This window comes from Natrix helvetica (assembly GCF_964273705.1).
Source record: "Natrix helvetica genome assembly, chromosome: 2".
NCBI classification, from domain to species: Eukaryota; Metazoa; Chordata; class Lepidosauria; order Squamata; family Natricidae; genus Natrix; species Natrix helvetica.
Window position 1 is genome coordinate 38222080 of NC_138552.1, and position 15480 is coordinate 38237559.

The 15480-nt window shown below is 38.6% G+C and overlaps 1 protein-coding gene across 1 annotated transcript in view; it reads left to right on the plus strand.

Moving 5' to 3' along the window:
- The first annotated feature begins 118 nt into the window (after positions 1-118).
- The window catches only part of CKMT2 (creatine kinase, mitochondrial 2), a 42073-nt gene continuing 26711 nt past the window's right edge, over positions 119-15480 (plus strand). The window contains exons 1-3 of the mRNA XM_081944537.1: positions 119-227; positions 10629-10815; positions 12964-13162. Of these exons, the coding sequence (XP_081800663.1) occupies positions 10664-10815; positions 12964-13162 (351 nt within the window). The 5' untranslated portion in view covers positions 119-227; positions 10629-10663. The remainder of the gene's footprint in view (positions 228-10628; positions 10816-12963; positions 13163-15480) is intronic.

Here is a 15480-nt window from a genome sequence, read left to right on the forward strand (position 1 = left end):
AAAGATGCTCAAGAAATCATTATGCCTTCAAGGACGTAGCTCTATGGTCAAACGTTTCTCAACTACCTGAATGGTTAAAGATATTTTTCTCCTCAGTCGTCCTTCCCCATTCTTCATATTTCACTTTGCTTCTCATGTGACCTGTAATTTTGCTGCCACACAAACTTGAGTTTCCTTTACACTTCCTGGCTGCTGGCATACAGGACTTGTGTCACTTCAGCTTCAAGGTCAGTTGTGTTTGCAACTTTTTATTTACCATTGCTGTGACATTTCAAACAGCGGAGTTATTTTAAAAATGAACTCAAAATGCTGCTAATTGAAGTCTTGGAAGAGATGATATTTAATGCATAACTGCAGAAAACTGTGAAGGATACTTGTCATGTTTCTATTCTAAATAGTGATCCTGAAACAAATAAGTTAAATACTTGAAGGTCAAATTTGTTGTATGCAAATAGCAATAATGTTTCTATAGGCAATCTGTTGAGCAGGCAATTTAAAAATGTCAAGGCTGTCCATAAATGTCTTCTATTAACAAGAGAGACTGAAATGTTATTGTCAATGTTTTATTACCAGAGGAAAGTTGCTTGGTATCCAGACTTATTTTTGGCCGGCATGCTCTGTATCTTTTCAAACTAGCTTTCTATAAAGACCATTGCTTTATGAATTTTATTTTATCTATTTTTTAAAAAGCCGTAATAATATAATCAGATACTGGAGATGAAAACAAGTTAGATTTTGCTTGGTTTCAATTTTCAGCTCTAAACTCTTGACAGCTCAGTAGAAAACGTAGCTTCTCACACTTCTTAATGTTAAAGGAAAGAAAAGCAACAGTGACAACAAAAAATATCACCAATTATTTCTCTGGCGTATTCCTTTAAATGACTTATCATTTGACATGCAGTTTGTAAATGCTCGTGTGCTTAATTTGACACCACAGCACACAGAATCTGAGCAAACAACTGTCCTGGAAATTATTCCCAATATAGGAGATGACAATTCAAGGTCAGTTTAGAAATTCCTGGTGAAAGCCATAAGAGGATTTTGTGTGTGTCTGCTTAAATAGCAAATGGGGGATATTGAGATCAGCAGGATTGGGGGAGGGAACAAAGAATGTCACTGCTTGGATCACAGTAAGAACTGTGCAGTCCCAATTTATGTGAAATGTGAAGCTCAGATTGCAAGTCCTGGCACCTATTTAAAACAGAAAATGAGATTTGACACTGATAACCTCTCAAGTGAAATAGGAAGGTAGCCAAGTAGTTTTACCAAGCTAACTTTGCTGGTCCTGTGTTGGATTTTCCTTAGTATAAGTGTGGTATTTGCAATGTTTCCCTATATTTATCTTCTCTTAGTTGCTCTCTCAATAATATAAAATTCTATAAATATTTTTCAGCAACTTAATTTATTTGCGAGACAGAAAGTAATTGTACATAGTAAAACTTCTGATTTAAAAGTTACTTTTGGTGGCATATAGGAGGTATTATTTCAATATTTGTTTTCCCAACTTTTTGAAGTAGCCTCTATTAAATCTTTAGCCCAGACTGCTGAACATATTTTTTTTGTTCAAAATTAAGAAGAAATAGATATATGAAAACATGGATAATAGTTTTTAAAAAGGCTAGAGAAAGATGAACATTTCCTAATATGCCACTTGCTATGTTGCTTTCAATTTCTTTCACTTTTTCTCCTAGAGTCAAGTTAAAAATGTTGCTGGAGAAAAAGCAATTAAATTTGCTCAAAGTTTTCATTTCTCTTTTGCGGCAGTCAGCATCAGCTTGAAAGGTCACAACAGCAAATTAGTTCCAGGGGCAGCTTTTGAAATCAGTGTACAAAATTAAAGCATTGTGTTTTGTTCCATCAGCTGCATTCTCTGTGAATTACATTGACATGAAACCAGTTGTTTCGTCTTTAGAATGGGCATCCCATAAATCCTGATGAAAAATATAGGTTATATTGATTTTTTTTAAAAAAAATTACAACTATTTTAAAGTAGTAAAGGAACTTGAGCTTAGTAACTATTATTGTCTTAGTTGCCCTGAATGTTTCAGCCACATCCCTTTTTGTTGTGTCCTTCGGGGTACAAATTATCTCAAATAATATTTGGAGTGGGACTAAAACTCTGGCCACCCTCTTTGCATACCAACAGAAAGTATAATAGTTAACATAATTTGAAATAGAGCTAGGAAATAATTCTGCTTGAAATTTTGGAAATGGAATGCCCAGGAAAGTAGGAAAGACATTCCGTTTCTGGGTGCCATCAAGATGAGTTAAATTACAACATCTATTGTACTAATATGATTATCCAGAGGGCATCATGTTTGGGAAGGCTAATACAGAGTATTGAACTCTAAGGACCCATGGTTTAACTTTCTGTACTTCAATCTTCAAGCAATTTTGTGAAGATTACAATTACAAAATATTTTATCAAACTATGCTCATTGTTTTGAAACAGAGCTCAGCTTTGAAAAGGTTATTTTTCCTACTTGGGTTTGACCTTGGACAGTTACAGGAAGAGATATAGTACTTCACTGAGAAGTGTACAGAATAAATGTACAGAATGTCTTTGAAACCATTTTTATATGGATTGTCTACATGTAACGCATACAGAAAAAAACAAGACCTTGCTTAATTTATATATGTAATCTTTCTCTATTTTGTCAATATGTACGTGATTCTTTCTAAAATGTGTGAAAGGGGCAAGGCTATCTAACATTTCATACATCAGAAGTCATTTGAAAGAATGAAGTCATTAGAAGGCATTGAAAAGAAGGAGTACGGATGACATAATAGCAGTCGTCAAATATCTCAGCAGTTGCCACAAAGAAGAGGGGGACAACCTATTCTCCAAACACCTGAAGGCAGAACAGAAGGCATTGGATAGAAACTAATCAAAGAGAGAAGAAACCGAAAACTAAGAAGAAATTTCCTGACAGTGAGAGCCACTGATTACATTAATCAGTGGAACAGCTTGCCTCTAAAGGTTGTGGGCACTCCAACACTGGAGATTTTAAAGAAGAGATTGGACAACAACTTGTCTGTAATGGTATAGGGCTTCCTGCTTGAATGGGGGTTGGACTAGAAGACCTCCAATATCCCTTTCAACTCTGTTAATTTTGTTCTGTTCTTTTTAAAAACTTAGGTTAAAAGATATCATCAGTATTATGGAATTCAGGACAATGTTTCTTTCTCATTTTCCTTTCCTCCTTTAGATGCTGAAAACTAGTGATTAAAAATGTGTTAATTGTTGAAAAATTGTACATGCAAAGAGTGGGCATATTTTTCTGATGCAGATTAACACTATTATGACTTTTACTTTAGGGCAGCAGGATACATCATAATAAAAGACAAACCATCGTTCTTTTCAGAAATATTGTCAAAAGAGCTTTCTGGGAGTAATTTCATATAATATTGTAATTTATGAGTATACTTGTAGTAAAAGCAGCCAACTGCAATGCACATTAGTTTGTAAAGATTGGGAAAAACAGTACCCTGAACTATCCATGTCCATGGTCTTGCTCCTGAACTTGGAGCCATCCTCATTCCTGTCTTCGATTCTAGAAGTTAATCCCTTTACTACTATTTCCAGCTAACTGATTTGAGCCAAAGGTTTTTGTAATTATGTATTTAATGGATATCACTACAAATCAGGTTAGGTTAGGTTAAATTTGGTTAGGTTAGGCCAGGGGTCTGCAAAGTTGGCTCTTTTAAGACTGGTGGACTTCAATTCTGGCTGGGGAATTCTGGGAGTTGAAGTCCACCAGTCTTAAAAGAGCCAACTTTGCAGACCCCTGGGTTAGGCCATTGCACAGTAGTGTCCCAGTCTAGAAGCCTTGATATGAAAAAAAGAGAAATCAGTGAACATGCATACACGAAACCTCTTTAAGACAGGAAATACTTGTAAAGAAAACTGTCAAGGGTCCACTGCATTTTTTCTTTAGCTTTGTAAAGAAGCTAACCCAGTGCCTTACTGAAATTTTCAAGATGACTTTGTACTCTAGACAGTTTATTCATCTTTAAATTTCAGTTCTGCTCCTGAAAACAATATAAACACTAACAGTTTCATTCCCCTGAGTTGTCAGTTGAAAATATTTTTGAACTTACTTCTTTTTAAGTTCATGAAAAGAGCGCCGTTCACTTCAGCAAGCATTCAGAAATGGATTGAGGGGCATTTTTTAAAGGAAAAAAAATACGGATTACATCATATTTGAGATGTTTGTTGCTGAAAACACGAAGGACTGTTTATATTGTCAGTTTTCAATCAATGAGCCTTAAAAGAATGTCTCTAGATACCCAGAATGCTATTCTGTTTGGAGATAGCAATATTATGCAAAACAGAAAAAGAAGAGAAGTGGTAAGCAGAAGAGATTAAAGTTAAAAAAAAGAAAGGCAGAATATAAAATAAAAAAGGAAAATAGCTAATCTAGCTTCACAAAATGACCTGTGAATATTAACCTCCACTATGCATCATTGTCTTTGGTGAACTGAGACTGAACTGACTGGCTCAAGGTCAGAGTGGTGGGCTTCAAAAATTTCAGCAATGGGTTCTCTACCCAGTTGCTGGGGGGGGGGAGCATGATCATGGTGATGTTAGATACTCCCCCCTCTAGTTGTTGCAAGGACAATAGTAGTTCCCAGTCAGGTCCTCTCTTTTCAGGCGGGATCAGAGAGAGACCTGATTGGCTGAAGCACTGGGCAGCTCCCCTTTAAAAAGGGATCTGCCAGACCTCTCACTCAGTGGATGCCTGTACTTGACCAAATAAAGAACTGTTGTTATCTTTAGCCTTTTGTGCCTTTCATTACCCAATCTAACAGTGGGTGTGTCCTAGTCGACCGCCTGCACCACAGTGTGTGTATGTGGGGGGGGTGTTTTCGCCTTTGCCAGGCTCCAAAGGCTTTCTTCAAGCTTCCGGGAGGGCAAAAACTACCTTCCCCGGGCTCTGGAGGCCGGAAATGGGCATTTCTGGAACTTCCAGGAGGCCTGTTTTTCCCCCTCCCCCGAGGCTCCCCACTTCTAGACACTGCCACACTATCACCCATATCCCACTAAATAGATAGTATATGCCAGTAATGGCAACCCTTTTCTGCACCAAGTGCCCAAACCGGAATATGTACGCATGTGTGGACTGGAGCACCAGCAAGCCAAAGACCAGCTGGCTGGTGCGCATGCACGTGCCAACCAGCTGGTCTTTGGGTTTCCAGCACGCTTATGAGCTTTGCGCACATCAAAGCACCAGAAATCCAAAGACCAATTGGCCGGCGTGCACATGCCTGTTTGGGAGGAAGTTTTCAGGCCATTTTGGGCCATTTGGGGGGCATTTTTGGGCCGTTTTTCAGTGTCCAGCACCTGCGAAGACCAGCTGGCTGCATGTGCACCCCGGAAACCAGAAGACCAGCTGGCAATGGCTCGCATGCCCACCGAGAGGGCTCTGCGTGCCACCTCTGGTACTCGTGCTGTAGGTTTGCCATCACAAGTATATGCAATGTATTGACACACTAAACATAGTACTAATATTTTACCAACTTCCTTTCTTAATTTATGAATGTCTGATGAAACCTTTCTCCATAATTTGAAACAGAGCTAGGAAAGAATTCTGCTTGAAATTTTGGAAGTGGAATGCCCAGCAAAGTAGGAAAAATATTTCCCTTCTGTGAGCCATCAAGATAAGTTAAATTACAACATCTATTGTACTCATAAGATCATCCAGATGGCATCGTGTTGGGGAAGGCTAATCAATAGAGTATTGAACTCTAAGGACCTATGGTTAACTTTCTGTACTTCAATCTATAAGCAATGTTGTGTGATGATTACAATTACAAAAGATTTTATCAAACTATGCTCAAAGGCTATTTTTCCTTCTTGGGTTTGACCTTGGACAGTACAGGAAGAAATATAGAGTAAGGTTCTAAATTTAGGCAAGAAAAATGAAATGCACAGGTAGAGTATAGGTGGTACCTTCCTCAATAGTAGTAACTGTGAGAGGGATCTTGGAGTCCTAGTGGACAACCATTTAAATATGAGCCAGCAGTGTGCAGCAGCTGCCAAAAAAGCCAACACAGTTCTAGGTTGCATCAACAGAGGGATAGAATCAAGATCAGGTGAAGTACCAATACCACTTTATAATGCCTTGGTAAGGCCACACTTGGACTACTGCCTTCAGTTTTGGTCGCCACGATGTAAAAAAGATGTGGAGACTCTAGAAAGAGTGCAGAGAAGAGCAACCAAGAAGATTAGGGGACTGGAGGCTAAAACATATGAGGAACAGTTGCAGGAACTGGGTATGTCTAGTTGAATGAAAAGAAGGACTAGGGGAGACATGATAGCAGTGTTCCAATATCTCAGGGGTTGCTGCAAAGAAGAGGGAGTCAAACTATTCTCCAAGGCATCTGAGTTTAGAACAAGAAGCAATGGGTTGAAACTAATCAAGGAGAGAAGCAATTTAGAACTGAGGAGAAATTTCCTGACAGTTAGAACAATTAATCAGTGGAACAGCTTGCCTCCAGAAGTTGTGAATGCCCCAACACTGGAAGTCTTTAAGAAGATGTTGGATAGCCATTTGTCTGGAACGGTATAGGGTTTCTTGTCTAGACCGGGGGTTGGACTAGAAGACCTCCAAGGTCCCTTCCAACTCTGCTATTGTATTATAAATATAGTGTTTCACTGAGAAGTGTACAGAATAAATGTACAAAATGTCTTTGAAACTTTCTCCTTATTTTTAGAATAATAATAATAATAAATTATACAGACCAACTTTTTAAAGGTATGAGGCTGGGAAAAATTCTTGATAAAATTACCACATTTTAATATTTTATCCTTCTGTAATCATGGAAAGAATTACACTATTATTATTTATGTAGGCATTTTTCCCTATGTAATAGGCTATCAGGTGCTTAGCACATGATACAACATTGCAACAATCTTTGGGACAAACTATTAAAATGGAATAATATTCTTACTATATTTATTTCATTTTATCCACTATTATATAAAATAATAATTAGAATAATTTATAAACTGAAAACATACAGGGATGATCTTAAAATATTTGGCTGACTATTACTTTACTCCAGCACTGAACATTTTCAGCAATATTTTACTTTATTTCTAAATTTTCAAATGTACAACATGGGCATTTAAAGCATAGCAATTTATTAATGGTTTCTTCTGACAGAATTATAAATTAGATTAATTTCCAGTAGCTCAGAGATATGAACAATTTCTTTCTCCAGCCAAATTTTCTATTGAACTACAAGAACCACTGACCTGGAACTTTTTCTTATGTTCAATGGGTCAGTGCTTCTTCTTGGTGATCAAGTGTGTTGACATGTGATTGTGTGTGCACAGGACACAGAAATAGTTTGATTAGTTTTCAGGTGTCCTTTGCCCTGAAAACTAATGGAAGCCAGATATCAAAAAGTTTAATATGGATAAGGCACAAGCTTCAATGCTGACCCACACCATGATAGGTAATAAGTGAAGTATCAAAAGGATTGCATTTCTAATACAGCAGAATCTTAAAGCTAAAAACTTTTCTAACCAAAGTAAAGTACCAAATAGTAGTTACATTACGCTATGAGTAAAGCAAGAACTTGACAATATGACCAGGATCACCCTAGGCTAGAAAGATTGGTATTTAAGAATGAGACTCTTCTAGTACAACACAATGAAATTTCACTAGAGCTTTAAGCAAATCTGTCTAAGAGATGACTAAATACAGGGGAGAAAATGGGACAAACTAAACAGATAATTTGATTATTCTGGTCAAGAAAATGTGTACAAAATTGCTTCCTTTTTTCTTTCTTCAATCTACAATAGACTCTTCTTGTGATGCTAGATTGTTGCCCCTGGGTGTAATGTAACACTGGAAGCTTTTGTCCAAGAGTAATGAACAAATTTACCTACTTGAAGAAAAATATATAAGTGCAGTGGCGGTTTCAATAATACACTACAATAGCAGAGTTGGAAGGGACCTTGGAGGTCTTCTAGTCCAACCCCCTGCCTAGGCAGAAAACCCTATACCATTTCAGACAAATGGCTATCCAACGTCTTCTTAAAGACTTCCAAGGTTGGGGCATTCACAACTTCTGGAGGCAAGCTGTTCCACTGATTAATTGTTCTACCTGTCAGGAAGTTTCTCCTCAGTTCTAAGTTGCTTCTCTCCTTGATTAGTTTCCACCCATTGCTTCTTGTTCTACCCTCAGGTGCCTTGGAAAATACTTTCAACAGTGTTCTCTATTTTAGACTGGCAACACATAGAGATTAAGCTCTAAAATAAGTTTGGCATAGTTGGAAGCATTAAACAAGCAAACAAACATCCCAAAACATTATCAATTTTAAAAGATTATTATGAAGTGATAGAACTTACCTTTGCTGATTCCATTATTCTGATTTCTTTAGCAAGGCTTCTTAATCTAAATGCTTAGGGATTAAAAAAATATTATTACCTTTTCTGCAATTTTCAAAGAGTTTTGCTACTATATTATGGAACACATGAAGCTTTTGAGTGGCAATCAATACTAGTTTCATATCTAGTTTCAAAAAAATTTGTCTGGTTTGCTTGGACATATGACCTGCAAAGGAGGAATACACAAGTCTTAATTGGATCTGAAAGCTGCCAATCGAGAGTATTTCCATCTTTTGAGCATTCAAATTCACTAGCTCTGAACAATCCATGTAGACATGGACCATTTGTTGACTCTGATAAAGGCAGAATAGAGGAAGTATGATCAGTATACTAGTAGCATTCAACACCAATTCCTCACACGGTTTCACCCACTGACTTTAAACAATAATACTATAGAATATATAGACTTCTATAAAGCCTATAAAGGTTCAGCAGCTAAAGGCGCTAAACTTGTCAGCTGGACAACCAGTGCTCAGGTTTCAAAACCTAAGCACTGTGTGAGAGATGAGTCCCATTAATTTCCCCAGCTCCTGCCCATGTAGCAGTTTGAAAACATGCAAATGCGAGTAGATAAATAGGTACCACTTCTGTGGGAAGGTAACAGAGTTCCTTGCGCCTCATCATATCATCATGCTGGTCACATGACCATGGAAATGTCTTTGGACAATGCTAGCTCCCTCAGATAAGAAACAGAGATTAGCATTGAGTAGACACAACTGTATGGGGGAAACTTACCATTACCTTTTATAAAACCTATGGCAGTGATGGCGAATCTATGGCACGCGTGCCACAGCTGGCACGTGAAACCATTTGTCAGGGCACACGAGGCGCTGCCCTGTCAGCTGGCCAGCGCGCATGCGCGCGCTGGTCAGCTGAGTTCACACTTTTTTAAAGCCATTTTTCACCCTCCCCAGGCTCCAGAGCCTTTATAGGAGCCTGGGGAGGGCGAAAAGAGCCTCCCCCCCGAGGCCCTCCGGAGGCTTCAGGGACTGTCTGGAGGCTTCCCTGAAGCCTTTGGAGTGCTCAAAACAAGTCTCCGAGCACACCGTAAGTATCTATAAAGCCTCTGGAGCCTGGGGAGGGCGAAAAAAAGCATGTAAAAATGGGGGGAGCACCTGTAGTGCGCGCATGCACACTGGGGGGGTCACGCATTGCATTATGGGTGCAGCACGCCGGCCCACAACCCCCCCTGCACTCCCCCACTTGTGGCACACGAGCCAAAAAAGGTTCGCCATTGCTGACCTATGGAGTCTTATAACCTACTAGCTTTGAGGCTGAGCAGAAATCCTCTAAAGCCACTCTATACAGAAGGTCCTGGTGGTGAGAGCAGACTAGCCCCTCCTAGTCCAGCTCCAGATAATAATTCAACAGAAAAATTGAGAAAGTTGAATAGGGTATTATTTAGATCTGGTCAAAAAGTTGTGCTATCTATGGTGGAGCAGCTATTGACATTATTATTCTGCTACATCATATCAATGTATCTTGTACCAAACCCCACAAAACTATTTTGGCACATGAGATAGAAAACATTAGTACCTGATCCGTGAAAGAAACACCTGATGTATAACAAATGACATCATTGACAACTTACTCTTCTTTCATCATATTGAAAATCTGTTGCATTACATAAGACTAATGGATACATTGTATTCAAAGTAGATATAACATTCTGCTACAACGTCTTACTTGTCAATGACCAGTTCAGCTTCAACCACAATAATACATAGGCAAACAATAGATACAAACTAAAGGTAAACAGCTCCAAACTCAATTGCAGAAAATATGACTTCAGCACCAGAGTGGTCAATGCCTGGAATGCTCTACCCGACTCTGTGGTTACATCCTCAAACCCCCGTAACTTTAACCTTAAACTATCTAGCGTGGACCTCACCCCTTTCCTAAGAGGTCTGTAAGGGGAATCCACATAAGCGCACCAGCGTGACTACCGTCCCTGTCCTATTGTCCCCATTTACTCGTACCCATTTCCTATGTCCATGTCCGTGTTTATACTTATACCTGTTATCTCGTACATGTTTGACAAACTAAATAAAATAAATAAAAAAATGACATTCCAATTACTTTCAGCTTTTCCATTGCCCTATTTTTTAAAATTATTGACTGCCATGAAAGAAGGATGCCGTTTGACTTCATGAATATTGTGTTGTGTTTGTTCTACTGAGTATATATGTGCTTCTGATCTCCCTGGTTTTCACTTTTTTTTGACAGCGGGAACCTTTCGGAAAAAGTTTAGGCGAAAAACAATGGCTCATACATTTGCACGTCTCCTGGTTGGTCGAAGAACTGCTGTTTTAGTTGCAACAGTCAGTACTGGAGCTGTGGCTACTGGATACTTTTTAAATCAGCAAAATGTGAGAGCTGAATCTTTTGGACATAAGAAATTATTTCCTCCCAGGTAATAATTTGATTCAGATATTTGAAAATACATTGGTCTGAAAATCTTAAAATCTCTGTTGAACATTCTCTACAGTAAGAAGGTTAAGGAGGAATATCCGTAATAAAGTTTTTAATTTTTTTTTTTATCAAAAGAAAGAATAGCACATACAGTGACTAAGAAATTTGACAATGGATCAGAGGTGGTATTAAGCCCATTCTCTCCAGTTCGGATGAACTGATAGTGGCGGATGTGGGAGGCTCTGCCCACCCACCCCAACATAATGCGTGAGCACTGCATATGGGCAGAAGGCTGTGCGCATATGCAGACACGCGCTCACATTTGCGAACTGGTAGGGAAGGTAGGTGAATCCCACCGCTGCAACTGATGTAGAAACCCAGGAGGAAGGGAAAATATTTCCCGGGATGCAAAGGGAACTAGGGATATGGGAAATATGGCATTCCAGAAGCCTTGCCAATAAAGTAATGGAGAAGAGCAAAATCTTAAATTGTTACCAAATATCTCATTCATAAACTGAGGGGATAAAAAGTCAAATAGAGAAAAATTAATATTGAGCATGAGGTAAAATGAATGGGAAAACAGAAGCTGAATTTTAAAAAGTTGTTTCAGATTAGAGATTTGGCACAAATCCAATGCTGCTATTATAAATTAAAGCTATCGTGCTTTCTCTACAATATGCAGGTGCTATTAATATATGATTAGAAGAATCTCTTTATTTAGAAATATGCTATTTAATTTCATAAGACCTGCTATCTTACAAGTGTATACAAGATGCTAATCTAAAACTTCAATAATAATTAATAGGTAATATTATTCATTTCAGTGACATCCCATTTTTCTCCAAGTAATATCTTTTATTTAATCTCTACAATAACTACATGAGATAGGTAAGATTGAGAGTGGCTAAATGGTCTGTTTTTACTGAATTAATTTGCAATTGGTTGGCATACAATAATTGGGCAACCTATTATTCTTCTGTTAAAATCTGATTTGTAATATTAGGATGCAAAATATCCGTATCGGAATATTTAATCTGGTTGAGTTAGATCTGGGGAGACCCAGGTCCTAATATCATTCAGTCATAAGGCTAATTGGATCTTTTTGGGTCAGCCACTATGTACAAATGGCAAGATTGGTGTGAATATAAAATTTGGCAGGGGAAAAGCCGTATCAAGTTGCCTTTTGTCCCTAGAAGAAAGATGGGATGAAAATGTCATAAAGAAATAAAATGTAAACAGACATAATAAAACTACACTTATTCCAGGGGTGGGTTCCTGCCAGTTCTAACCTCTTCTATAGAAGAGGTTCCACAAATCTACAGTGCCATTTAGAACCGGTTTCAGTTTCCTTCCCCCGCCCATCCGCACATCATCAAGATGAAGAGCGAGAGGAGGAATTCTGGGAGTTGAAGTCCACAAGTCTTAAAGCTGTCAAGTTTGAACTCCCCTGGGTTTTTTTTCTAAAGGGTTAGGGGTCCAAGGGTCTTGTAACTTGACAGCTTTAAGACTTGCACACTTCAATGCCAGAGTTCCTGAGCCAACATTTTGGTTGCTAAGCAAGAGTGTTGTTAAGTGAGTTTCACCACATTTTACAAGTTGGCCACTCCCACCCAGTCACATGGCCAGCCAGCCACTCCCACCAAAGTCACATGGCCGGCAAGCCACTCCCACAAAGCAGGCCACACCTACAAAAGAGGTTCTAAAAAAATTTGAAACCCACCACTGACTTATTCATACCAGTTATTCCTTAAGTTCATGCATCTTGTTTTGGAAGTGAAAGAGAAACATACAAATATGTATTTGGAAGGTATTTTCCCCCTTTCCATCTACCCAAGTGCTGCCATTCTTGACTGAAACTAACTCTGCAGTTAGAAAACCAGCATACTCCAAAGGCATACTGTTAGATTTGTTTTACTTACAAAACATAAATGCCCATCTGAGTTATCAGTCTTCTGCTGTTTTTCTCAAACTATCAAATTCATTGGAAAATATTTATACAGACTACTTTTCATTCTTAAAGGCATCCAAGACTTCTAGAATATTTAAGGTGTTGATTGAATGCCTAGGCCACAGTTTCTATTGATGAAGTGATAAGTGGAAACAAGCATTTCCTGCTCAATACAAAAGCTTTACATTTCTTTTTACCCAGTGCAGACTATCCTGATCTTCGCAAACATAACAACTGCATGGCTGAATGCCTCACTCCAACAATCTATGCCAAATTGAGGGACAAGATGACTCCCGGTGGTTACACACTGGATCAGTGCATCCAAACTGGTGTGGATAATCCTGGACACCCTTTCATTAAAACAGTGGGCATGGTCGCAGGAGATGAAGAATCCTATGAGGTGAAACAGTTTGTATCATATAACATCTTCATTTACTTCATAAAAACACCAGAGAAGGATGGATACATCGCACATAGGCAGGCTTTTAGGAAGACAAGGAAGTCAGCACAAAATTCAAGCCATAGGATTAATCCTGGTATTTTGCTTTTGTCTTTGGGGAAGTTTGCAGAAGTTTTTTTTCTTTTTTAATCTCTCTGGGTGAAATTTAGCGAAGAAATTTAAAAAAAAAACATAAAAAGACATCCTCTGCATAACCATGTCTTGGATAGTAAAATGCAGCCCAGAAGGCAACATGTATTGGCTTCCAGTAGCTGACTTGTCTGCTGAGCTTCAAATTGAGCCACCTTGTCAATGAAATGAAGTAAGAGTCTGTTGTAAAAGTCTCCAGCTGCTCTCACATGAAAGATCAGCTATGCAAACAGTTACATCCACATTATTATGCATTTTCTATAGACCATTAAAATGTTAAATAATGAACAACCAGTGTCCAAACCAAAAGCAAAGATTTCAACACCTTATAATACAAGCATGTATCTGCATATTTAGTTTAACAGGAGACAGGATGAGGCATTTAGGGGTGGATTTCTGGCGGCATTACTGACGGTTTGGTGCATGCACGATTTGCAATTTGCTCCGCGCATGTGCGCAATGACTTGTAAATAGGTCTGCACACATGCAGAACATTAAAAATGTAAAAAAAAAAAGATGTCGCGGCAACCGGGAAACCTGTTCGGGGGCGTGGCAAGCATTCCTACCAGTTCAGCGACCCAGTTGCCATTTCCACTACCATTTCCACCAAACTGGTACGAACCGGTAGGAACCACCACTGGAGGCATTGCATTTTGCACACACACACAGCATATATATGTATTTTTAATAAAGAATCCTCTTAAAATATTTATGCACTAATTTTTTAGGTCTAGAATAAGAACACTAGACTCTTATTTTATTTATTATCTTTCTATAATAACAGAATCCAACACTTCAGTGTTTGGCAGAATAAAATAAGCAGAGGCAGCCCAGAGTCTTCTGGGTTTGCCTGAAGTGTATATAACAGCGTGATCAGATATAACTTCTCTTTGCCAAAAACTCCATAGCAGGGCTTGCACTGCTCCCCAGAAACAGGAGGAAATAAATAATTCCTGTAGATTTTCAAAGCAAATGTTTCCAAAGCTTTAGAGAAACTAGGAAAAGGTAGCAAACTTCTTTTTTGTGTTCCTCTATTTTTTTCTCCTTATTAAATCAATGCAATGGAAGAAAGAGGGGTCTCAAAATGCCTGGGAAGTTTATTAAACAATACACTTTTCTCTGGCACATTGCAGCCCATTGTGCCCTGCCCTTTTTCATTTATTTCTCATTAAACTTGAACAAAGTAACCACAGGGAACACTCTTAAAATGTGATAAGGGGTCTTTTGGTTTTTGCTTTTGTTTAGTAGTTCCAAGAATAAACTTGGAATCCTGTTTAGCAAATATCTTCCTTTCTGTTTAAGTATCCTCTGTGATATTTTAGGTAGGGAACACCAAAAGCATTTATTAAACTAGTTTTTGACTCCAGATCTCTTCCCACTTAAAAAAATTATGGAGACCCCAAAACAGCTTTTGTTTGTATGAATTATATTTATTAATATTAATTATATTAAAAATTAAAACTGATGCATTCTCTGTTTTTAACACTTCTCATGATTGTTTGATGGGATTTTAATAGTGTATTACTTTTCAGCCTAGACTGACAAATAATTCTGATTTTGTGGCAGAATCTTGGGTGGGGGAGGCTCCAAGGTCCGAGGCCCATATGGTCAATGGTTCAATACAGCGTTCAGACTTCAAAGTGAAACCACCCAAGAATCCTCCCCCTCCCCAAGTCTAGGTTCCTGCATCTATCACCTATCAGGCTTTCTTTTCCCAAAATGCTTGAAGCCAAAATTTAAATAGGCTAGCTAATCAATGTAGGGCTGCAGTGGCTCAGTGGCTAAGATGCTGAGGTTGTTGATCAGAAAGGTCAGCAGTTTGGCGGTTCAAATCCCTAGCATCATTAACAGAGTGAGCTCCCAGCTTGTCCTAGCTTCTGCCAACTTGTCCTAGCTGTTTGAAAGCACGTAAAAATGTAAGTAGAAAAATAGGGACAACCTTGGTGGAAAGGTAACAGTGGTCCGTGCGCCTTTGCATTTAGTCACACCGGCCATATGACCATGGAGATGTCTTCGGACGGCGCTAGCTCATCAGCTTTGAAACAGAGATGAGCACCATCCCCTAGAGTCAGGAACAAGTAGCACATATGTGCGAAGGGAACCTTTTCTTTACCTTTTGGCTAATCAAC